The sequence below is a fragment of the Oratosquilla oratoria genome, chromosome 20 (assembly GCF_046742065.1).
Source record: "Oratosquilla oratoria isolate Oo_2021 chromosome 20, ASM4674206v1, whole genome shotgun sequence".
NCBI classification, from domain to species: Eukaryota; Metazoa; Arthropoda; class Malacostraca; order Stomatopoda; family Squillidae; genus Oratosquilla; species Oratosquilla oratoria.
In genome coordinates this window covers 51,942,115-51,968,828 of record NC_134796.1, presented here as the reverse complement: position 1 = coordinate 51,968,828, position 26,714 = coordinate 51,942,115, and the positions used below count along the sequence as shown (strand labels likewise).

General features: G+C 41.8%; 1 protein-coding gene across 1 annotated transcript; it reads right to left on the bottom strand.

Annotated features, from left to right (window-relative positions):
* Nucleotides 1-32: 32 nt before the first annotated feature.
* On the bottom strand, nt 33-26,546 carry LOC143036583 (uncharacterized). Its single transcript, XM_076204134.1, has 6 exons — nt 26,329-26,546; nt 17,960-18,033; nt 16,224-16,427; nt 16,000-16,128; nt 8,393-8,547; nt 33-3,172 (listed from the first exon to the last, which is right to left on the bottom strand). Exons 1-6 carry the CDS (start codon nt 26,463-26,465, stop codon nt 3,119-3,121), a joined length of 753 nt encoding a protein of 250 aa, XP_076060249.1. The 5' UTR covers nt 26,466-26,546; the 3' UTR covers nt 33-3,118.
* Nucleotides 26,547-26,714: the final 168 nt, after the last annotated feature.

Below are 26,714 nucleotides of genomic sequence, written 5' to 3'. Positions count from 1 at the left end.
AAAGTACCTATTATGCCTTACTACCTCCACATTATGCCCAGTAGCCCACTGGGGTTGACTCCCACCAGTGAGGTTGTAATTGACTGACAGTATATTTAGTTAGCCACTTCCTCCTACTAGCAAAAACTTAATTCCTTTTGCAAATGGAAGTCCTGGAAACCATGGTACATGATGATAGAAGCAAGATATATAAATTGTGGAAGCCTCAAAGCCCACGTGGAGGTGGTGCAAGTATGCTCAGTATTGTGATTTGATAGCAGTACAGCTTGGCAGCTACCTGCAAATCTGAGCTCCCTTTTAAGGATCCACTGCTCACCTCACCTTGAGGCTATTGCAAAGATCTAGATATTTTTTGCTTGAAGACAAGAATGGAGAGGAATTTTCAAAAAAATGGAAGTACTGGAAATTGGCAATGGCTGCAAAAGACCATCTTTAAACCATTTAGTGGGAAGTGAATCTATTACAAAGGCTAAAAAGAAAGATTTGGTAGTGTTGATAGATGTGTTACTCAAGAACATGTAAGCAGGATTGTGGAGATATATACAGGATGCTGCAGAGGATTGGAATGGCTTTTCACTACATGGCGAGATGAAAAAACTTGCAGGAACACTGATCTGTTGAAGATGAAAATGTGTCAGTGGCATGGTCCCTACACAGTGAAAAATATAAGCAAGACTGAGAAAACTAAACTAGTTCCTAACCTGGGAGATAACCGTACAAGATTAAAAGCACTGGAATTTGACAACTTTGAGATTGAAGAGAAAGAGATGATGTGATTTATGTATTCAGGTTGCTAAAGGGGATAGAGTACAATGACTGAAAATATTTCACAATAAAGTATAAGAGGGCTTAAATTTGAGGTCATGAGAACATTAAGAAAGGCTACATGTCTAAAGGATGTATTTTTCCTTATGGATGCTGATAGACCAAACTTGCTCCATTCACCACTTCCTTTAAACTGGAGGCCCAGCACTCCACATAGTAGCTCAATAACACTGCCACCTGGTATCTATTCACTGAATCACACAAATCCAATATGGCTAACCTCAGCCAAATGACAGTGAACACTCCAACAGATGCATTAATATTTGGAATAACTTGGATGATAGAGGCCAAGCTGGAACAATACATGAATTCTAATCTGTATATGACAATTGGAAATTAAGGATATAAACTAACTTGGAACTGTAACATGAAATTGAGGCTAGGAATGATAAACTGGAGACAAGGAGATGGGACCCAATTAGCGTTGTTCCTTTCCTATAAGCTACAGTTATGTAAATGTATGGTATCTTGTGATCTAGTAAAAGAGGTATGGAAGGCAGATGTGGAGGGAGTGAACATGAGGGGACGTCCTAGGATGAGGTGGATGGATGGGGTGAAGGGAGCTTTGGAGAAGAGGGGAGTCTGTTGAGGAAGGACGGGAGAGGACAGAAGACAGGTGAATGGAGAATGGTTGTATATGGATGATGTTGTGATTGCATGAGGTGGAATGGGCGGGAGGGTGGGGGGTGAGGTAGTATGTGTGAGCAAAATTTGACGCAGCCTGAAGGGATTTCTCCCCGTCCTCTCCTTTTATGCAATGGGGGGACGGAGAGGGGCAGGTCGCCGATTTAATGAAGCGGCCTTGCTATGGATGTGCTGTGTCTTGCGACACTGCTTCTGACCCAGGGCAGTGGACAAGGTGTAGGGATGACCCGTCATCCAGGAGGTGCTAAGATAAGAGGGAGGGTGGAGGGGTGTGGAGTGTATTCAGGGATGGAATGGGTGGAAATGATTTTGTGCCTTTCCCTTTTTGGTTACCTCCCTTGTAAGGGGGAAAAAGCCTTGGTATATATATATGTATCTTGTGATCTGTATTTGGAGGGAGGGTAAGCAGTCTTATGTCTGAGGAAGTTGCTAGTTTAGGAATGTCTAGTAGAATGGTTGCTGGAGTTTAATAAGTGTACAGTAGGTTGAGGTGTTGCTCTAGTGTGTAGCCAAGTTGAGTGTGCATTCATGTCACCTGCCAGTATGTGGGTTGTGCATTCAGACATTGAAAGTCATAAGTGTAAATCCAATGCTGATAACTTACTTTTATGGTTTGGCACATGGAAAGAATGAAGAAAGATTAGCAGAGTGTGGAACAGAGATGGATGTAGTGAACTTCGAGAAGCCCACCTAAAAGGAGATGGATGGATGGGATGAAGGGTTTTGTGCACGAGGGGAATTTCTGTTCAGCCAGGAAGGAAGAAGGCAAGATACTCGTATAAGTGTGAGTGGAGAATGGTTGTGAATGAAATTTGGTACAACCAGAAGGGATTTCCCCTCTTCTCTGTTTTCCGCATGAGGGAAGGACGGTCACCATGTAAATAACAGTCCTGCTGTGGACGTGCTGTCTTGCAGCATTGCTTCTGACCCATGCAGTGGGATGACCCTTCATCTACAAGTAACTAAGATGAGAAGAAACAATGGGAGTGAGTGTGTGCCTTAAATGGCTACCCCCCCCCCTCATAAGGGGGAGGCCCTCGGTATATAAATAGAATATGATGATGATGATTTGGTTTAACATCACAAACGCACCCTATCAGGACACTAAGACATAGCCCCATACAGAGGACTTTGTAATGCAGAATTTAATGAACATTGTCCTTGGTCCAACTCCCTGGAGCTAGGGTATGAATTGCCATCACCTTGACTTCTGCCACAAGTAATGAGGCTCTAACCATACTGACAGGAATAAATGAATACACATAATTTTTATTTTCATACTAATTTTATTTCCTTACAAAATAAACTTCCTGGATTTCTTTTATACACTGTACTACTTGGTATGATAAACAGAATTATCTGTGAAATTTTTAAGGAAAAGGTATCTGATTTCCTGACAAAAAAATCTATCATGCCAAGTAGTCAATAGATAAGCTACTTGGCATGATAAACAGAATTATCTGTGAAGTCTTGAAGGGAAAAGATCCTCTAAATTCTAGTTTCTGATGGAATACATTCATGTTACAAGTTACACTCAATGTGTTATGAAGGCATGTTAGCATTGTGATCAAATCACATTTATTACCAATGAATCAACATACAAAAGTAGTGTCCAACCTTGTCCCATTTGCTTAGCTGATAGTTTCATTCACTTATGAAAGACTAGCATAACTTCTGCCATTGAACTCTCCAAGCCTTTCATCTGAAATATTACAAAAAGTAGATATTAAAATGTGAAACTGTTTGGCCAGTATTTATAGCAAATACAAAGCAATGGTTAAAGAAAATGGAGAAAAATTATATAGATAGGTACACAGGTGGTAGATAGGGCTTTAATGGACTACATAGTGGTGTGGTGAAAGAGCATGAATGAATGTTGCATAGTGTGCCTGGATGGTTAGTATGGACGTGACGTGATTTGTGATGTGTGATTGATGCGTGACTCGGAGAGGAAGCAAGGGGTATGTGTGGGGGGACGCCAGAGGGGGTCCTGGCATCACCCGCCATACCCCGTATAGCAGCAGTGCAAGCCTAGACCTGGTATGAACAAGTGTCAGTCCTATTCGTTAGTCAGAATAAAGTGAAGAAAGTGACACTCCTGCCTTTCCCTGACCCGGACAATTGTATGTGAGCTTCTTCCATCTCTCGTGATTCCAGGATCATGGCCCATGTGAGTCTAATTGCAAGAGATCCGTAACAGTGGTAACCAGGGGATGGTTCAAGGAGGGAATCACAAAATGTGCAAAGATGGTGTGTGGAACAAGGAGGACGGGAGGAAATAGAAGGAAGGGTAGTGAGTAGTGGGATGAGGAAGCAAAGAAAGGTGTAGAAGAGAAGAAGCAGGCTTTCATAGATGATTTACATATTAGGATGAGGGAATCGTATGAGATGTACAAAGTAAAGTAAAGTATAAGATAAAGGAGGCAAAGAGGAGAGCAGATGTGAAATGGGGTAAGAGTATGACAGAAAATTTTGAAAGTAATAAAAAAAAATTTGGAAAGAAATTAAAAGAGGAAGAGGAGGCGAATCAAGTAGAGAAGAAAAGGTAAAAGGTGCAGATGGAGAGATGATAATGGAAGAGAAGGCAGTGAGAGGAAGGTGGGCAGAGTATTTTAGGAAGTTGCTAAATGTGAAAAAGGATAGGTAGTTACAGTGGGAAGTACTAAGAAAATGAGAGTGATGAGTGAGGAAAATGGAGGAGGAATAAGGAAAGCAGCTGTTAAGATAATGAGAGCAGGTAAGGCACCTGGGTTGGATGGATGCCATGCAGAATGTCTTAAAAAAGGAGGTATATTTATTATGGACTGCCTGGTGAGGTTATCTAATGTTTGTTTAAGAGAGGGTAGAGTGCCAGAGGACTGGAGGAGTGCTTGTATAGTTCCACTTTAAAAGGGAAAGGGGGACAAGTGTGAGTGTAGTAGTTTCAGAGGGATTAGCTTGTTAAGTGTAGTTGGGAAGGCTTATGGGAGGGTCTTGATTGAAAGGAACAGAGGGAGTAATTGGTGAGGAACAGTGTGGGTTTAGGACAGTTAGGGGTTGTGTAGATCAGATTTTTGTGGTAAGACACATATGTGAGAAAGCTATAGAAAAAAGGTAAGGATGTTTGTTGGGCATTTATGGATCTGGAAAAGGCTTATGATAGAGTAGACAAGAGGGCACTGTGGGAGGTTTTGCAGATATATGGGATAGAAGGAAAGTTTTTAAGAACAGTCAAGAGTTTTCACAAGAGTAGTAGAGCTTGTGTTATGATTAGAAATGGAGAGAGTGGTTTGGGGTAATGGTGGGACTTCATCAGGGATGTGTTATGTCACCCTGGCTGTTCAATTTATACATGGATGGGGTGGTGCGAGGGTAGTGGGTCGGGGGTTGGAGATGGTTAAAGAAAATGGGGAAAAGTGGGAGATAAGCCAGTTGTTGTTGTTTGCTAATGACACTGCACTTGTAGCAGGATCAGAGGAGTGATTGAGGAAGTTATTGACATAGTTTGGGAAGGTGTGTGAAAGGAACTTGAAGATGTGGGTAAAAGGTGATGAGATGTACAAGGGGAGAGAGTGGCAGCAGGCTGGAAGTGAGTGTTAAGAAAGAGAGAGACTGGAGGAGGTGGATAATTTTAGATACTTCAGTGTAAGTGTGGCAGGAAAGGGAGGAGTGGGGGTGGAGGTAGAATGTAGATTGAGAGAAGCTTGGGTGTTTAAAAAGTGTAATGAGAAATAGACATTTGGGAATGGATGCTAAGAGGAGATTGTATGAAGGAGTGATTGTGCCAACAGCACTGTACGGGGCAGAGACATAGAACATAAGAGAGGAAGAGAGAAGGAGTTTGAATGTGTTTGAGATGAAATGCCTGAGAAGTATGATAGGGGTTACTAGGCTAGATAGTAAGAAATGAAGAGGTGAGGAGGTGAACAGGGGTGGAAAGGGAGTTGGGAGATAGGGTGGATGAAAGAGTATTAGGATGGTTTGGACTCATGGAAAGAATGAGTGAAGAATGATTAGTAGAAGAGGTGTGGAAGGAGTGAACATGAGGGGGCGTCCTAGGATGAGATGGATGGATGGGGTAAAAGGGGCACTGGGAAAGAGGGGGATGTCTGTTGAGGAAGGATGGGAGAGGACAGAAGATAGGGGTGAATGGAGAAGGGTTGTGTATGGATGCTGTGATGCATGAGGGAGTGGATGGGGGTGAGGGAGTATGTATGAGAAATAAATTGATGCAGCCCAAAGGGATTTCTCCCCACCTTCTCCTTTTCTGCATGAGGGGATGGAGAGGAGAGTCACCAAATTAATGAAACGGCCTTGCTGTGGATGTCCTATGCTTTGCAACACTGCTTCTAACCCAGGGCAGTGGACATGATGCAGGGATGACCTGTCATCCAGGAGGTGCCAAGATAAGAGGGAGGGAAGAGGGTAGAGGGGAGTGTAGTATGCAGGGGATGGAATGGGTGGGAGTGGTTTCTATGCCTTTGTCTTTTGGCTACCTCCCGTGTAAGGTGGGGAAAAAGCTTTTGGTATATGTATGTATGGGTATTAACAAAGAAAAATCCAGTATAGTGTAACTTTAAGACATAGAATAAGTTAACAAGAAGTGGGTGAAATGCAGGGATGACACATCATCCAGGAGGAGCCAAGAAAAGAGGGATGGAGGGTGAATGGGAGTGAGGTATGTGGGGATGAAATGGGTGGGACTAGATTTATGCCTTTGACTTTGGTTACTTCCCTTGTAAGGGGGAAAAGCCCTTGGTATATGCATGTATATGCATCTTTTTGGGCTACCTCCTTTGTAAACGAAGTCTGTTAAAAAAATACAAAGATTGACGTCATAAAGCAAAATGTACTTTATTTAGAAGTTACAGATCTGGATCCCCTTCAAAGTACTCTCCTCCCCAATGCATGCACTTATTCCAATGGTGTTTCCACTTGTTGAAACAGCCCTGGTACATTTCTTTTGTAATGTCCTTCAGCTCATTCATCGCATTTACCTTAATCTCAGGAATCATCTCAAATCATCTTCCTTTCAATGGTCTTTTGAGTTTGGGGAACAAGAAAAAATCACAAGGAGCAAGGTCAGGTGAGTAGGGGGATGGGGAAGAACAGTGATAGAGTGTTTGGCCAAAAACTCATTAGTTCTGAGGGCTGAATGGACTGGAGTGTTGTCGTGATGGAAAAACCAGTCACCACTTCTCCATATTTCTGGCCTTCTGTGATGGATGGCATCCCTCAAACATTTTAGAACTTCAGTGTAGTAAGTCTGGTTCACTGTGGAGCCTTCTGGGAGGTAATCATGGTGAACAACACCTTTTGCATTGAAGAAAACTGTCAGGATCACCTTGACCTTGGATCGAACTTGGCGAGCTTTTTTGGGTCTGGGGGATGTTTCACTCATCCACTGGGACAATTGGACCTTTGTTTCAGTGTCAAAATCATAAACCCAGGATTCATCACCTGTTATGATCCTGGACAAGAAGTTTTCATCTTCTGAATGATCAAGCAGTTCCTGACAAACCTGGACGTGATGGACTTTTTGTTCGTCCGTCATCAGGCGTGGCACAAATTTCACAGCATCACGGTGCATCTTCAATCTTTTTGTCAAAATCTTGTAACAAGATCCAACTGATATCCCACAATCTTCAGCAAGCTCCCTGACAGTCAGACGTCAATTTGCCCGCACCAGGGTGTTGATTTTGCTGACGTGTGGGTCATCAGTTGACGTGGAAGGACATCCAGGATGCTCATCATCTTCATTGGACTGTCAACCATCCTTAAAACACTCATGCCACTTGAAACATGCCATACGCTTCATAGCAACATCACTGTAAGCCGTGTTAAGCATAGCAAAAGTTTCAGTTCCAGATTTTCCAAGTTTAACACAAAATTTCACAGCAAGTCATTGCTCCTTCACATCATTGATTCTGAAATCCGGCAAACAAAAAAATTGCACTTCACTAAAAACCACGTAGCTAATACACAAATAAAGATAACTGCAATCGGGAAATAGTGTCGTAATCAGCTGATCTATGCAAACCTAGGAACACCAAGCAGATTCCCCTGGAACCAACTGGAGCCATGCAATACAAACAGTCCGCATATTTTTTTAACAAACCTTGTATGTATGTAAAATATAAGAAAAATCAGATTTTTTTTTCAATGGATTTCATTAAGTTGGCAAGATTATTTTATTTTTACAGTGTCTACTAATTACAGGGAAATATATATATCAGTCTAGCTTAATTACTTCAATGTAAATGTACCAACTTCTTTAAGTGCAGTTAGAAAGGCATAAGAGGGTATTAACTGAGAAATCAATCAATCCAGGTCTCTTGGAGACCCACTTCCAGGTAACCAGCTTTGGCTTTTGGGTAAGCCCATAAGTCACTCAGGGAGAGATCGTGTGTTGTTGTCTAGGGATAGTTAAGGTGGGGCAATGTTTGATGTGTTAAATGTCCTCTGTGTGGTGGATACATCTAGGGTAGTTTGATTCTACATTGATACTCTTTTAATGCTGTATGGTGTCCTGAATCCAGGTGTGCCAGTATGATTCTTATTTCTTGATAGAATTAATGACAACAGTGGGGAAGAACAGTGTAGGTTTAGGAAAGGAAGAGGGTGGATAGATCAAAATTTTATAACAAGATAAATATGCAAGAAGTTTTTGGTACAGTAAGGTAGCTGGTGGCAATGTTTGGGAAGATGTTCTAGGCTGTGGGGAGGCAGTACTGGGTGTAAATGTAAGCAGGGGTGCATGCACTCCCAACATCCCATTTCTCCTTCCAAATTTCACCTTCATCCACATTATCCTGAAAGACCCCTCCAATCCTATGTCATCATTTACCAGCAGGGCTACGCCTTACCTCCCACTCATTCCTGGCACCCTCCCACCACATTCCCAAACAGTGGGTCCAAAATGTGGTAAATGTGAGACAAGTACCTGATTTTCGTAGGTTTGACGAAGATCTGAAGCTTCATCACAAAGCTGCTCTAGCCTAGCTTGTGCCTCTTCCTGGCTGTTATGTAACTCCTCAAGGTGAGGGCCCCATTCTTCAGCCACAGTCTTCAACTCTTCAAATATAGTTTCCATACATCCTGTAAATACATGAATATTGACTACAGTTGTGTGATGACTATGATTCATCAATATTTATGCTGGATAAGAAAATTATGAGGTAAATACTTTATGAATAATGCATATACAGCAGTAAAAATATGAAAATACATGAGAAATCAATTATATATTTTGTATGTATATATGAAGTACTGCCAGAAGAGATTAAAGAAGTCCTGGAAAGACTAGTCTTTACCAAACGATAATGTTTACATAGTGTTGTATTATTGCTATTGCTTTGTACTATCATTACTATTGCTATTGCGCATGTCGACGTTCACGCCTATGTTGACTGATCTTACATAATAATAAACAGTGTGTACGAGCATCCCACGCGTATCATTAACCCGACATGGAGCGTGCCCTTCCCTCAGTGTTACATAAGTTTCCCCTCTTGCTTACGTAAACGCCCACGATGGACGATCGCAAATCGTTCGTATCGGTACTGCTGACAGTGTTCCGCTACCCTAGGCTATTCGTGAACAGTGTAATTCAGTGTAATTATTCCCTACTGGCGACGGTAAACGACGTATCTTCTCAAATAAACCTCCGAAAACGTTGTGGTTGTGCACTGGCGTTTGACAACGCAGACGACATCCACAGCAGTGACGACAGTGGAAGGATAGTCTACGATGTCTGCATACCAGATTCCAGCACCCCCACCCATGTCTTTGAAAGGAGACGTGGTGGAGAACTGGAAGGTTTTTGAAAACTCGTGGCACTACTACACAATTGCCACTGATCTGAACTTAAAATTGAAGAACGCCGATGGATCAGATAATACCGAGGGAATGAATAAAGTGGCCGCCACTCTATGTACTGTCATGGGAACCGAGTGCCAAAAAGTTATGAATTCTCTTCCTACGCTGATAGAGCAAGACAAGAAGAATCCTGCTAGAATACTCGCCGAGCTGCAGAAGCAGTTCATACCCCAGCGGAATGTTTTGTATGAACGGTTTCTCTTCTACTCAGCCGCTCAGAGGAGCAACGAATCCGTAGACGAGTATGTGCTCCGTCTTCGTCAGCTCAGTGAATCCTGTGAGTTTGAAAACTTGAAAGACTCTTTCCTTCGTGACAGAATTGTCGTAGGTACAACGGATGAAGCAGGGAGAGAACGACTACTCCGTGAACGGCCTGTCCCAGACCTCAACAAAGTGATCGAAAGCCTCAAAGCAGCAGAAATCTCCAGAACACATAAGCAAGTAATTACAGGTAAAGTGCAAGCTGCAGTTGAGTACACAAACAAGCGGAAAGGTGCCAGTACATCTTCAACGAGGAAACTTGTGCACCAAAGACACCTCAAAGAAGATGTATGGAAACCACCGAAACCGAAACAGACAGGAAGGAAGAGAGGTGAATCTCCTTTCAAAGCATCTGGGCTTAGCCCGCCCAGGTGTAGATGGTGTGGGAACACAGATAGACATTTCAGAAAAAACTGCCCAGCCAGAAATTCCAAATGTCACATATGCGCACGTGTCGGCCATTATGCTTCGGCTTGCCTAAAGTCAACATCCATTCACGAGATAGAAGAGGATGATTGTGATGAAGTAGATAATTCTTTTATGTTAGGGGAAGTCAAATCTGCTAGTGAGAATTTTTGGTCAGTTGATGTGACAATAGATAGGAAAGTGACTAACTTTAAACTTGATTGTGGATCCAAAGTGACAATTGTTAGTGACAAAACACCTTGGCTTAAGAAGTGTAACCTCACAAAAGCAGATAGTGACTTCCGAGGACCAGGGGAAGTCAATCTCAATCACCTTATTAAAGGGAAAATTGTAGATGCTGTACTTGAATTAGGTGGTAGGAGACATATAGAAAATGTGTATGTTATGACAGGTCAGAGTAATAATCTTTTGTCGAAATCAGCTATAGAAGCTCTGAAACTCCTGAAACCTGCTAAAGAGGTGTACAACATAGACAAGGCAGTGAACTTCAAGGAAGAATTTCCCAAGCTCTTCAACGGACTGGGGTTACTCAAATCTACATACAGAATTTCTTTGCACGAAGATGCTACTCCTCATTGCCTGTATACCCCAAGACGGGTACCCCATCCTCTGCTACCAAAAGTAAAGAAGAAACTACAGTCCATGGTCCACCAAAAAGTCATTTCCCCTGTAACTGTACCTACAGAGTGGTGCTCAGGGATGGTTAACGTTGTTAAACCCAATGGTGATGTGAGAATTTGTGTGGATCTGACACCTCTGAATAAAGCCGTGAAGAGGGAAGTACACCCTATGGCCAGTGTAGACGAGAATCTTGCCAAGTTAAGAGGTAGTAAAGTTTTTACAAAACTTGATGCCAACTCTGGATTCTGGCAGATACCACTTGATGAAGAATCAAGGTTGCTGACAACCTTTGTGACTCCATTTGGGCGCTATTGCTTCAATCGTTTGCCTTTCGGCATTAGCTCCGCCCCAGAAATCTTCCAAAGGACCATGTCTACCATACTGGAAGGTTTAGAAGGAGTTGTTTGCCACATGGATGATATCCTCATCCATGGGCCCACACAGGAGATTCATGACAATCGAGTTCGAGAAGTGTTATGTCGACTACAGGGAGCAGGAATCACCCTAAACGACAAATGTGAGTTTTCAAAAGGACACATGAAATTCCTGGGCCACATCATTTCAGAGAAAGGCATTGAAGCAGATCCAGGAAAAACCAAAGCTGTCCAAGATTTCCCAAGACCCAGGAATGTAACTGAACTGCAAAGGTTCAACGGTATGGTAAATCAGCTTGCCAAGTTCATTCCTGACCTAGCCGATGTAAATGAACCACTTCGCCAGCTTCTAAGGAAGAGTCAACAATGGTTCTGGGACCAACCACAAGAAACTGCATTTCAAACAATCAAACAGAAACTTGTGTCCACAGAGATCCTAGCCCATTACGACCCAAACAAGACATGCATTATTGCTGCAGATGCTTGTCAAGATGGTCTTGGCGCTGTTCTTATACAAATGGATGACACAGGGCACCGTCGTCCTATTGCTTATGCTTCAAGATCACTCAGTGACACTGAGAAGAGGTATGCAGTTATTGAAAAAGAAGCTTTAGCAGCTACTTGGGCTTGTGAAAAGTTTAGGGACTACGTTTTAGGAACAGTCTTCAAGCTTGAAACAGATCACCGCCCTTTAGTGCCTTTGCTCTCAAGTACTGATTTGTCAAAACTTCCATCTAGAATTCTTCGCTTCCGTCTCCGACTAGCAAGATATTCACCAGAAGTGACATATGTACAAGGCGTTCATCAGAAAACAGCTGATGCTCTATCGCAAGCTCCTACAAGTCTTCCTACAAAAGCTGATCTAGAGCTTATAGAAGAAGTGGAAGAAAGTCAAGAAGGTAATTTTAAAGTTATCCCAGCTACAGAACGACGCCTGGGAGAGATCAAAGCAGCTCAACAAGCAGATGCCATCTGCAAACAAGTACAAGCTTATTGTCTAGATGGGTGGCCTTCAATAATGCCTTCTCAGCCACTCTTGAAACCATACTGGGAGAAGAAACAGCATTTGACAGTCAACCAAGGACTACTAATGTTTAACAACCGCATTGTTGTTCCAACCTCCCTACAGCTGGATATTCTCAATGCTTTACATGAAGGTCATTTAGGAATTACTAAGTGCCAAGGAAGAGCAAGTTACTCAGTTTGGTGGCCTCTCATCACAAAGCAGATAGAATCTATGGTTAACAAGTGCCATATTTGTGCTAAGCTACGACCTGAACCAAAGGAATCTCTCTTACCGATGTCCTTTCCAGACAAACCTTGGAGCCGAATCGGTACAGATCTTTTTGAATTAGAGGGTAAGTCATACATCATTGCAGTTGATTATTCCAGTAGATGGTTTGAGTTCAGAGAACTGAAGAATACCACAACTATTGCAGTCACAACAGCTCTTGCAGATATTTTCTCCATACATGGAATTCCTGAAACTGTTGTATCCGATAATGGACCTCAGTACTCCAGCCAGGAGTTCAAAGAATTTGCCAAATGTTGGGGGTTTACCCATGTTACCTCATCACCCCTACACCCACAAGCAAATGGGGAGGCAGAACGGGCAGTCCAGACAGCTAAAAACATCCTTAAAAAGAACGCTAACCCTTATTTAGGACTACTTGCCTATCGTTCAGCTCCACTTAGAAATGGTTTGACCCCAAGTGAAATACTGATGAGTAGAAAACTAAGAACAAAATTGCCAGTACTCCCTGATACGTTGAGACCAAAGGGATATAACCAAGATGACCTACTAGAAAAAGAGGAACTCTATAGAGAGAAATACTCTAAGAACTACAACAACCACCATCGTATCCAGACATTGCCAGCTCTTCAAGCAGGTGATAAGGTATACATACGAGACCAAGAACGTTATGGAGAAGTAACACAGAGACTGACTCAACCGAGATCATACAAAGTCCTGACTGATGCAGGTTCCACAATAAGAAGAAACAGACACTCTCTCATACACACAGGTGAACACAGTAAATTGCCTAACACTGAACCCAAAGAAGGGACTCCCACCCTGCTCGGTTCTTCTGATAATTCCATCCATGTCAGTGATATTCCTAAAGGTGCATCTACTTCTGTTGTTTGTCCTAGCACTAAACCTAGTGTACCTAGCCCATCACAAATTGAAGTTAGAAGGTCCGGCAGAGTGCCTAAACCCAATGTACAACCAGAAATGGTTTACTACTAATAGTGTATATTAGGTATCACAAATAATAGTATCTAATTTTGTACTTAATTCTAAAGGTTTACTCTAGTTGATATGTCATCACTATGCTTTCTTCTGCAGCCCTTTGGGGAATTACTAACTGTTACTTACTGATAAGTTTATTTTGAGATTTTGTAAACTTGAAGGGGGATGTTGTATTATTGCTATTGCTTTGTACTATCATTACCATTGCTATTGCGCATGTCGACGTTCACGCCTATGTTGACTGATCTTACATAATAATAAACAGTGTGTACGAGCATCCCACGCGTATCATTCACCCGACACATAGGATCAATGGCGAGTGCTTTGGTGTCATGTTCTAGATCTGGTATTTGGAGATTACTCATAGAAAAGAGAGAAGAGAGGGAGAAAATCCCTTTGGGCTGCATCAAAATATCATCCACACACCTTCATTCCCCACCCCACCCCTGCCCTTCCCTGTTCAACAGCCACCCACCTACTGCTCAAAGCCCCTTTCACCTCATCCATCTCATTCTCAGTTGTTCCCTCAAGTTCATTCCATTCACCTCCGCCTTCCACATCTCTTTTGTTAATCTTTCTTTACTTATTCCTTCCACATGTCCAAACCATCCCAACAATCATTCATTAGCCCCTTCCATCCAGCTCCACTTCTACCCCAACTCCCCTCCCCACCTTTCACTCCAACCCTGCAACCCCAACCTCAATGCTATCCAAAATCTCCAAACTAATGAAAAGGCTGGAAGCAACAAAAATAGAATCATAAATACCTCTCTCCCCTAATCAACATGGATTCAAGGAAAATCATTCCACCAGCACACTAGAAGGAATAATTTTGGTAGCCATAGATTTAAACAAAGCTTATGACAAGGTCTTTAAACACATATTACCCAAAATGATGACTGGTTAACCAGCTTTACTGCAGGAAAATGGAAGTGTCCTAAAACAACCTTATATCACTATATTCCAATGAGTTGGCATCATGTCAATGTTTATGGCATCATTTACAAATGTGATGCCACCATACCCAGTAAGCCAAAGTGGATAGATAGTGCTGCTGTATAAAAGAATATTCTTACTTGATAGGCTATATGGAAGGTAAAATCAGTACAGATACTGCCAAAAGAGTGTGTGGGCCTTGGAAAGACTTGATGAGGTACTCAAATCGGTGGTGGCAAAGTATGGCAGAGATAAGCACACCATATAAAAATGAAAATTGGTGCTGTGATGCTATGGGTGCAGGATGTGAGGATGGTCTGGCTTTTGTAACACAGATGGCTTTTTGTAACACAGATGCTGCTCTACTTACAAACATTTGACTAACAAACTTTCAGACAAATGAACAAAGCATCAAGATACATAGGCCTCACAGATAGACAGGAGGATCATGCATTCACATTAGTTGAGTTCCATGGGAAAAGTTGCTGATATGTGGGGTTGTGAATGAAGTGCAGATAGGAGGGGGTCCAATATATTGGTATGACAATTTATTTTTGTTTCAGGTATCATGAAGGAGTATGTGTGAATGATATTTTGATGCAGCCTGAATATTCTTTTTTTCTGCACAAGGGGATAGAGAGGGGGGGCTGCCAATTAAATGAAGCAGCCTTGCTGTGGATGTGCTGTGGTGAATGGGAGTGGAGTATGCAGGGATGAAATGGGTGGAAGTGGATTTATGCCTTCAACTTTGGCTACCTCCCTTGTAAGGGGGAAAACCCTTGGTATATTATGTATTTACCTAGTTGTATTTACCTAGTTGTATTTTGCGGGAAGGGGAGCTATGCTCGTGTTGTCCCGCCTTTGTATCTTGCAGTGTCTAGTTTGTTTTTAAACTCATGAATGGTTTTTGCGCATACTATTTCATTGTCCAGTTTGTTCCAAGTGTCCAAAACTCTATGAGGAAAACTGTTTTTCTTCAGTTCTCTTCTATAGCTATGTTTTTTTATTTTCTTTCCATGTCCTCTTGTGTTTCTTTTGTCCCAGTTAAGTAAGTTCTCACTATCGAGTACCTCTGTGCCTTTCATGATTCTGTAGATGGTCAATAGGTCACCTCTCTCTCTTCTTTGCTCCAGTGTCGGTAACTCCAGTTTAGCCAATCTCTCTTCGTATGATAGGTTTGCAAGTGCAGGTATGTATCATCAGTAATGTGTTTTAGGATTGGAAAAATTTGATTGATTTTATATCATACTAATGCATGTGGATGTGTACCCTTAACCCCTTCCATACGGTGCCGCACACGTAGGCGTCATGAGGAGCAAGTGGATTCGCGACGCTGCCATATCGGCGTCTTGATTATATCTATTGTAGTCGCCCCTGTGTTTTTACATTCTCCCAAATGCGCCCTTAATCCCATTCTCTGTGGTTTTCAAAATTCGCGGGTGAAAGAGAGAACGATCGATATAAGCGGCGACTATATTTTATGATGCGAATATTATTTCGTTACGTCGTACGGCTGGCATTGGCTGCTGCCCGCGAGATTTAAGTCCCGTATTGAAGTGGTTAAAATGATGTTGAATAACAATTTATGAACATTTCAAGTCACGGACAGCCATTCAGAATGTTACTCATTCGTAAGTTGAGCAGTGTCTGTATGTTGTGTGTAGATGTAAAACTACTGGTTAAATGACCACTGGCAGAAAGGCAAGTGCTATCTTTTCAACTCAAGATTTATTAACATTTGTATTTTTAGACTAACAAATGGAATAATGGTATACTGTATCAGTTTAGCAAAATAATACCTACTTTGCCAAGTCTCATGTATAGGCTCATTATGATCCACGTTGGTCTCAAGAGAAGATGGAAAGGTTGAATTAGGAGGTAATGCACCCTTGTTATCCTGGCCACTGAAATCACTGAATCCATGGAGATTTCCTATGAGAGAAAGTAATTTTATCTGAGTGTTATGTTGCTGGGATCTTGCAAAAAATGTGGCAATTAGCTTACATTTCAGTGAGACAAAGGCTGACCTTGAAGTAAAGACTCCGCGGCCTGGGGTGACATCCTCTTTCTTTCTGTCACACCTTGGTGATCAGAATGATCAGGTGACATAAGTTTTTCTTGCGAGAGTGATGGTGCAGAGGAAGTTTTGTTGTCACCCTCCATTTCTGGTGTATCCATTAATTTTGTGAACTTGAAGGCATTATTGGGAGATGACATGGCAAAAACTTCACCTGAAATGTATGTTAAATTATAATCTCATTCAATTTCAACAGAAATTTTGACAGTATAAGTAACTATGAACTGGAAAAGGAAATAGATATATCTAGAAACACACACACACACACTCACTCGATGGTGCAGTGGTACTGTTCTCGGCCACTAATTCAGTGATCAGAGTTCAAGTCCCACCCAAGGCTGAAAAAATTTCAGTAATACTGCACTGTGAGCTGGCACTCCAACTCTGGTGGGCAAAGAGTTGGGGGTCTGTGTACATAAGGTCACAGCATTATCCATAGATTGGGCCATTTATGAGCTCATAGCTCTCATCTGGGAGGGTTATAGCTGTCAATCACAAGTCCAACATGTGATCCAAGATCATGGTGAATCACACACACAGCATTCCCACTGTCCCATATATCTGTATACCTCCCACAATACCTTCCTGTTCAAGGTTAATGTGGATGAAGGTGAAACTGAGAAGGGAGATGTGGTCTTTGTAAGTGCATATGGTGGAAGTGAGAAGCGTATAGAGGAAAGGGAGGCTTTTTAGATAGATTTAAATGAATGCATAGAGCATTAAGGGAGAAATGTCAATGTAGTGGCATTGGGAGATCTCAATGCTAGGGTAGGAAACAAACCAATAGACGGAGTGCTTGGAAAGTGTGGAGTTCCAGGAAAAAAGCATAGTGGAGAGATGATAGTGATGTGTCTAAATAGAGCTGGTGATAGCAAATATAGTGTTTAGGAAGAAAGTCAAGCATAAGTACACATGGGAGAGGGTGGTGGATGGAAAGGTGGTAGATAGGGCTTTAATGGACTACATAGTGGTAACTATGAGAAAAGTAGGAAGATTTTTGGATGTACATGTTCTTAAGGGAGAGTGTAGGGGAATATCTGATAATTTTTTGGTGGAAGGTAAGTTGAGAGTGGAAGACAGATGGAGAAAGAAGAAAAGAACAGAAGGTAAGGAGGTGCTTTGAGTAAACTGCTTAAATGAGAAAGAAAAGGAGAAGGAGCACTAGAAGCAGCTGAGAGAAGAATGGGAGGGAGTGAAGGATATAGTAGAACTAGGAGTGGAGGAATGGGGATGGTTCAAGGAGGGATTCATAAGGTGTGCAAAGATGGTGTGTAGAACAAGGAGGATGGGAGGAAATAGATGGAAGGGTAGTGAATGGTGGGATGAGGAAGCAAAGGTTGTAGAAGAGAAGATTGGTTGCAAAACAGGACAAGAGAATCATATGAGAGGTAAAAAGAAAAGAGAAGTAAAGCATATAACTATGTAGTCACTAGCCTCCAACAGTACATGGTAATGATTGATGATTTGTTTTAACATTACAACTTCTCATATAAGGAGGCTAGGATGGTGTCCCTTAAGAGGACTTTGTGGCATAGAATTTAATGAACCATGCCCTTGGTCCAACCCATTGGTGTCAGGGATCAAATTGTCGTCACCTCAATCTCCACTGCAAGAAGCGACACTCTAACCTGCTCAACCAGCAAACATCCTCAGTACATGGTAACAAAATGAAATAATGAAACATACCACTTAGGAGAGTGGACGTATTACAATGTCCTGATTTAGTTTCCATATCCAATGTCAAAGTACTCCGGCCAGACCTGCAAAAATAAAAGAAAACATACATATTTCAGTGTAACCAATAAGTTCAACAGTTGGAATTGTGGTACAACACATAATGGAAGACTGCATTATACACAATCATGCACGCAAACAACACAACATACACTCTATAAAGGATTTGTGGGAAAACCCAGTTTCGGCTGTGGCATTCCTTGGGGAGACGGGACTGCTCGGACAGACAGTCTAGGGAACGACAACAACAACAACAACAGTTGGAATTGTTGTAATACTTGCTCACCTATACGTATTTTCCAATTGCAATACACAGAAAAAACATATGCTTGTGAGATACTTTCTGATTCTCCAAATTCACAGTTGGATTCATGTTTGGTTCAAGCTTGGATTATAATTATCATCTTATATGTTATTCATGGAATTTACACACCTGCATACTTCACATCCTTAAGACATTTGGTCTTTTTTCAGTTTGTTCTCATAACCTTATCACACCCTCCCATCCCAAAGCAGGAGACTTCCATCAATTTTGACTGCAACCTTCAATAACCTAAACACCTGAATCAAATCGCCTTTCTCTTTGTTCCTTCAATGATGACAGCTCTAGTGATTCAAGTCTCTCTTTGTACAGCTTATCTGCAAGGTTGGGAATCATTTTGGTCATTCTCTTTGTACAGTTCATCTGCAAGGCTAGAAACCATTTTGGTCATTGCCCTTTGTATTCTCTTTTCACAAGCACCAGGTTTTCCCAAAGTGCCAACAACTCTACATATGAACAAAAGCCACAAGAGAAGCATTGTTCTACACTGATCCCAGTACCCATTGGAAGAGCAAACTGCCACAACCCCCCACTTCCATTCCGATGTGCAGCTCTTTGCCAGTAGTATCTGGTCTCAGGATCAGTATTGCAAGTGCATTCACCTCATTCTATAGTCTTCTTTTTGTGTTCATCCCCATACTTCTATTTCTCATAACACTTTCCATTCCCCTCAGACATTTATTTGCTTCCCTCAATCTTCCATTCCCTGCTACATGTGATAATACTTAAAGCTCTCCAAGTTCTCTAGTCTCTCTTCTTTCACACTCACCTCCAACTCTCTGCCACCCCATTCCCTCTCATCACTTATTTTTGCCTACATTTACTTTCAGCTTTCTCCTCTCACATACCATCTCAAATTCCACCACTAACTGCATTCGTCTTTCTTTCCACTTATGTATGAATGATATTTTGACGCAGCCCAAAGGAATGTCTCCCAGTCTTTTCTTTTTCTGTATGCAGGGAAGGAGAGGGGGTGATCGCCAATCACGCGAAGCAGCCTTGCTGTGAATGTACTGTGTCTTGCTGCATTGTGTTTGACCCAGTGCACTTGGCAGATACAGGGATGGGAGTGGAATAGGTACGTGCCTCTGATTTAGCTACCTCACTTATACATACATACATACATATACCAAGGCTTTTTCCCCCTTACAAGGGGGGTAGCCAAAAAGAAAAAGGCACAAAATCATTCCCACCCATTCCATCCCTGAATACACTCCACACTCCTCCACCCTCCCTCTTATCTTAGCACCTCCTGAATGACGGGTCATCCCTGCACCTTGTCCACTGCCCTGGGTCAGAAGCAGTGTCGCAAGACACAGCACATCCAAAGCAAGGCCGCTTCATTAAATCGGCGACCCCCCCTCTCCGTCCCCCCATTGCATAAAATGAGAGGACGGGGAGAAATCCCTTCAGGCTGCGTCAAAATTTGCTCACACATACTACCTCACCCCCCATCCACCCGCCCATTCCACCTCATGCAATCACAACATCATCCATATACAACCATTCTCCATTCACCCCTGTCTTCTGTCCTCTCCCGTCCTTCCTCAACAGACATTCCCCTCTTCCCCAAAGCCCCCTTCACCCCATCCATCCACCTCATCCTAGGACGTCCCCTCATGTTCACTCCCTCCACATCTGCCTTCCACACCTCTTTTACTAGTCTTTCTTCACTCATTCTTTCCATGTGTCCAAACCATCCTAATATTTTTTCATCAACCCTATCTCCCAGCTCCTTTTCCACCCCTGTTCTCCTCCTCACCTCCTCATTTCTCACTCTATCTGACCTAGTAACTCCCATCATACTTCTCAGACACTTCATCTCAAACACATTCAAACTCCTTCTCTCTTCTTCTCTTATGTTCCATGTTTCTGCCCCATACAGTGCTGTTGGCACAATCACTCCTTCATACAGTCTCCTCTTAGCATCCATTCCCAAATGTCTATTCCTCATTACACTCTTTAATCCACCAAGGCATTTACTCGCTTCTCTCAATCTACATTCTACCTCCACTTTTCCCTGCCACATTTGCACCCAAGTATCTAAAACTATCCACTTCCTCCAGTCGCTCTCCCTTAATGCTCACTTCTAGTCTACTGCCACTTTCACCCCTTGTACATCTCATCACCTTACTTTTACCCACATTTATCTTTAGCTTTCTTCTATCACATACTCTCCCAAACTCTGCCACCAACTTCCTCAATCCCTCCCTTGATCCTGCCACAAGCACAGTGTCGTCCGCAAACAACAGCTGGCTCACCTCCCACTTTTCTCCATTTTCTTTAACCATCTCCAATCCCTTGCCCACTACCCTTGCTTTTACCTCTCGCACTACCCCATCCATGTATAAGTTGAACAGCCAGGGCGACATAACGCATCCTTGACGAAGTCCCACCTTTACCTCAAACCACTCACTCTCTCCATTTCCAATCCTGACACAAGCTCTACTACTCTCATAAAAACTCTTTACAGCTCCCAGAAGCTTTCCTCCTATCCCATATATCTGCATAACCTCCCATAGTGCCTTCCTGTCTACCCTATCATAAGCCTTTTCCAGATCCATAAAAGCCCAAAAAACATCCTTCCCCTTTCCTATAGCTTTCTCACATATCTGTCTTACCACAAAGATCTGATCTACACAACCTCTACCTGTCCTAAATCCACACTGTTCCTCACCAATTACTCCTTCTGTTCCTCTCCTAATCCTCTCAATCAAGATCCTCCCATAAGCCTTCCCAACTACACTCAACAAGCTAATCCCTCTGAAACTACTACATTCACACTTGTCCCCTTTTCCCTTGTAAAGAGGAACTATACAGGCACTCCTCCAGTCCTCCGGCACTCTACCCTCTCTCCAACAATCATTAAATAACCTCACCAACCAGTCCACCATCACTGTACCTCCCTTTTTCAGACATTCCGCATGGCATCCATCCAGACCAGGTGCCTTACCTGCTTTCATCATCTTAACAACTGCCTTCACCTCATCCTTCCTTATTTCTCCTCCATTCTCCTCATTCATCACTCTCATTTTCTTCGCACTTCCCACTGCAGCAATCTTTCCTTCCCTATCCTCCTTCAAATTTAGCAACTCCCTAAAATATTCTGCCCATCTTCCCCTTACTGCCTTCTCTTCCATTATCATCTCTCCATCTGCACCTTTTACCTTTTCTTCTCTACTTGATTCGCCTCCTCTTCCTCTCTTAATTTCTTTCCAAAACATCTTTTTATTACTTTCAAAATTTTGTCAAACTCTTACCCCATTTCACATCTGCTCTCCTCTTTGCCTCCTTTACCTTTTGCTTTACTTCTCTTTTCTTTTCTTTGTACCTCTCATATGACTCCCTCATCCTATTTTGTAACCAATCTGTGAAAGCTCGCTTCTTCTCTTCTACAACCTTCTTTGTTTCCCCATCCCACCATTCACTACCCTTTCTTCTATTTCCCCCTGTCCTTCTTGTTCCACACACCATCCTTGCACACTTTATGACTCCCTCCTTGAACCATCCCCATTCCTCCTCCACACCTAGCTCTACTCTACCCTTTACTCCCTCCCACTCCTCCTTCAGCTTCTTTTCGTACTCCTTCTCCTTTTCCTTCTCATTCAAGGAGTTCACTCTAACAACCTCCCTACCTTTTGTCCCTTTCCTCTTCCTCCATCTATCCTCCACTTTCAACTTACCTTCCACCAAAAAATTATCTGATATTCCCCCACCCTCTCCCCTTAGCATATGTACATTCTTTACTCTTCCTATCATAATCCTATTTACCACTGCATAATCCATTAGTGCTTTATCTACCACCCTCTCCCATGTGTACTTATGCTTGACTTTCTTCCGAAACACTGTATTTGCTATCATCAACTCTCTAGACACATTTCCACCATCAACTCTCCACTACGATTCTTTCCTGGAACTCCACATTTCCCAACCACTCCATCGATTGGACCATTTCCTACCCTAGCATTAAGGTCTCCCAGTACTATCACATTGACATTTCTTCCCAAATCCTCTATGCACTCATTTAGATCTATCCAAAAGGCCTCCCTTTCTTCTACACTCTTCTCACTGCCAGGCCCATATGCACTTACAAAGACCCACATCTCCTTCCCCAGTTTCACCTTCATCCACATTATCCTTGAGGAAACCTCCTTCCACTCCACTACCCGTTTACCTATCTCTTCACTTACTAGAATAGCCACCCCTTCCCTCCCTCGCCCTCTCTTCACTCCTGATAACCTCCCACTTACACTCCCAAACATACACTCACCCTTCCCTTTCAACTTAGTTTCACTCAAAGCCAACACATCCATCTTTCTTCTCACAAACATACTACCTATCTCTTCCCTTTTACTCTCATCTGTACCACATCCACGCACATTAAAAGACCCAAACCTTAGGGTGCTGGTCCGAGGCCTTCCAGCCCCTCTTATGCCTTCTCTTATTCTTTTAGGAATTTCCCCTGTGGGGCTACAAGGAGAAGGATGCCTAGTCCCAATCACCGTCCCTTTCTTCTCGCCTCTTATGATCCAAGTGGGAATACTTGGTGGCAGTATTCTTTTCCCCCACCACAGGGAATTCCCCCATCACAGAAAAGGAATACTCAGAGAAATGGTACAGGACAGCAACAAGGGGTTGGAGGACAGCATAACGGAGGGACAGTCGTAGTATAAAAGAGTCATCATTTCTCTATGAACAGAGTTTTCCTCTATCATAGACAAAATGATGTGTGGCTCTGGTCCGTAGGGGCGCTCCATATAGATCCTAAAGTATCAACTGCATGATACTTTGCCACAATAACAAGCAGCCAATACCCCAGACGGGGGTAAGGGGGAAAATTCTCTTGGTAGATAGTATACAGGAAAGGAGTAATGCTCATTAGGTCCCATCTACTAATCTCTCTCTCTTTTTTTTTATTTCTTATGATACATACCCTCAAATTCATGTAGTTCCAACTTAATCTATATCCTCAATTTCCAATTATCATATTTAGATTTGAACTCATGTATTGAGATTGGGCTATACCACTTTCTTAGCTATTCCAAGTATTTAGGCACCTACCTCAGTTGGTGCCATCAAAAACTCTGTGCAAGATCCATCAGATGACTGTTTGTGGAGTGTAGTTGTCTAAAACAGTGTTGTGATTTGGCAAGGGTATATGTGGTGTGACAAGTATATGAGGCCTTCTATGACTTTGGAGAGGGTGCACAGAAGTACAATTGAATGGCGTGATGATTTTACCATGTTTCTAGATGTTGGGTACAGTGTGTGAATAAATGTAGTTTGCATAAACTCCATGTGATCCCAGGGCCCTCACTTTGGGAGGGGGTGCATATGCCCTGGGGCAGCACATTTAGGGGGGTGGAAATTCTAGTCTGGACGTGCCGCCCATAAGGCTGACAAAATAATTCAAAAAAAAAAAAAAAAAAAAAAACACCGGTCAAAGAAGCCCTGAATATTTTACAGCAATATATTAATTTTGTGTTAGAATCAAAAGAATATGAAATATATTCCCATAATCTTTTCTGCAATAGGAACATTGAATAATATTTTTAAAATCTGTTTAATTTTTTCACAATCCAATAGCTATAATAGGCAATAAGGAATGGTGGAGATGGGAAGGGGGGGCATCACTGGGAAATTTGCCCCAGGGCAGTACTTGGGCATGTAAGGACTCTGTGCGATTCCAGGTGTTTTAGATGGATGTTACTTATGTTGTCAAACCACAAGTGGACGAGCGCTCGAGGTTATGGATAATATGCTTTGTCTGGTTTTCTATGAAGGTAGCGTAGTCTGGCTCTGTGGGGAAGTCCTTTTTACATCAGATGATGCATTGGTCGTTGGGGTAAGGGATATGATGGCTTGTCTGCACAAAGTGGTTTACGAGTGTTTGCTGGTCTGCTTGAGGGTATGGTGACTTGTTATAGTGATTACTGTGTAAGAGCATGTTGTGTCACTGTTGAATAGTATAATTCTGTTGAGTGTCTTGTATTTAATTGTTGATCTCAGTGTTAAGTGCTTGTATTTGGTTTGTTATATTCCAAGGGATAGGTGTCAGGGTGGCATGTTTGAGTGTCCTGGTGTCTGACGAGGCCTTGAATTCCTGGTGTGAAATTTGGGTTGTGTGATTTTCTGTTGCCTCTGCCTCCAGGGATGTATTTCTTGTCTGCGTGTTGTACTGTAGTCTTGAAGGTGTGCACATTAGTGTCTATGCCTGTGAAGGTTAGAAAGTATAGCTTTCCACACAATGTATAAATCTATGGGGCAATTTTGATAAAAAGTAATGCAGGACAACAACATAAGAATCTAATGTAAAGTGGAGTCAGAGATAGGACCCCTAACAACACAGGTCCACCAAAAAAGATTTGGGAGTAATTATCATGAACGTCTTGTCCTATGATAAACAGATTAACAAAATTGTCGGGGAGACTTACAACTTGCTAAGATCAATAAAAGTGGCATTTGCATACTTGGATGAAGACATGTTAAAAAAAATATTGGTTATATTGAAAAGGCCTAGACTAGAGTATGCGGCGACATTGTGGTCCCCAAGTACCAAAAAGAATATAAAGAAAATAGAAAGAATCCAAAGAGCAGCTACAAAAATGGCACCTGCACTTGCAAACCTATCATACGAGGAGAGATTGGCTAAACTGGAGTTACCGACACTGGAGCAAAGAAGAGAGAGAGGTGACCTACAGACCATCTACAGAATCATGAAAGGCACAGAGATACTTGATAGAGAGGACTTACTTAACTGGGACAAGAGAAACACAAGAGGACATAGAAAGAAAATAAAAAAACATGGCTATAGAAGAGAACTGAAGAAAAATAGTTTTCCACTTAGAGTTTTGGACACTTGGAACAAACTGGATAATGAAATAGTATGCACAAAAACCATTCATGAGTTTAAAAGCAAACTAGACACTGCGAGATACAATGACGGGACACCACGAGCATAGCTCCCCTTCCCGCAAAATACATACATACATACATATACCAAGGCTTTTTCCCCCTTACAAGGGAGGTAGCCAAAAAGGAAAAGGCATAAAATCAGGCATAAAACCCGCAAAATACAACTAGGTAAATACATGTATGCTTGGATACAAAGAAGTAATTACCAGTAAAGCTCTGATAATGAAAATCAACAAATTAAATATACTAGAATTAATCGCAAGCACGAGCTTTGGACAATACAAGAAATTTGTAATCACAGACTACTAACTAATGATTCAAGAACTATTCGACTCTTATTACTCCTTGGTTGAGAAATTGTTCCTTCTTATTTTATAAACCGTTCGTTTCAACCATAAGAAACACACTGACAAGATTGCTTTAACCGTTTTCCTGTTTGTGCTTACCAAGCAAAATCGAAGAAAAATATGAATTCTTTAACCCTTCATACCCAACATTTACGCAAATTAAAAATTTACGTAATAAGTCGATTTCAGAATACTATCATAATTTACATTACTGCTAGAATAAGCTAAATTAGTTTTTCTTGTTCTATTTCAATTTTAAAAAGTCCAAAATATAGTGACAATTCACAAGAATTAATTATTATATGCGTGACAAGGTCGCAGTCTAGTATCATAATATTATAAATATATGATAATTATCTATCAATTTTCTATGGGATTGTCTTACATGCCATTTCTAAAGAGTCAACACCTAAATGAATAAAACTACTTAATGCTAGTTACGGCAAATTTTATAAAATATTCATTTTTCTTTCGCATGGAAGAGGCAGATCGAGGAAATCCTGGTCTTTCCATGTCAGACATCTCTTAGATCTATTACACACAGTATGGATAGTACATACTGTACATGCTAGCATTCAAGAAGAGGGTTGGAACTCGACTCAGTTAGTCTGATATAAACAAAACATAAATACACCAAATCTCAAACTGAAAAATCTGATCAGCAATGGAATATTCAAAATTAATATGATCAGCGTGTTGCGATCTGAATTTATAAATTGTGCAGCACTGCAACTTACTCTTTTATTCTCCGTGTGTTACCATCACTAGTTGTCACAATGGGCTGCTTGCTATTTCTGGTCTTTGCCTTTGTTAATGGTGATGCCTTTGGTGGAGGCATCATAGTATTGCTCACATCTGCCATATTTAGTACCATCCAGTAGTTCTTCTAAGTCCCTAACACGCTGATTTCCCGCCAACGCATATGATTTAGCCGGTCTGCAAGCAAAAGATTATACATTTCCACTTTTACTTACATCAAACTACTCGGAAGTATCCAGTCAAATTATTTAAGTGCTATTTTTCTGCATCGTATCGATATTCAATGTTACAAGCATATCCATAATACAATCTTCAAAATGATGAGTGGATATAGTAAATTTGAAAAGTAAAATGTAAAATAAAT

Coding starts and splice junctions, on each gene's coding strand:
- LOC143036583 (XM_076204134.1), bottom strand. CDS start 26,465: ATGGTACTAAATATGGCAGATGTGAGCAATACTATGATGCCTCCACCA. Junction 16,129..16,223: donor CGCGGAGTCTTTACTTCAAG/GTCAGCCTTTGT, acceptor TTTCTCTCATAG/GAAATCTCCATGGATTCAGT. Junction 8,548..15,999: donor TATACATGAGACTTGGCAAA/GTAGGTATTATT, acceptor ATGTATTTACAG/GATGTATGGAAACTATATTT.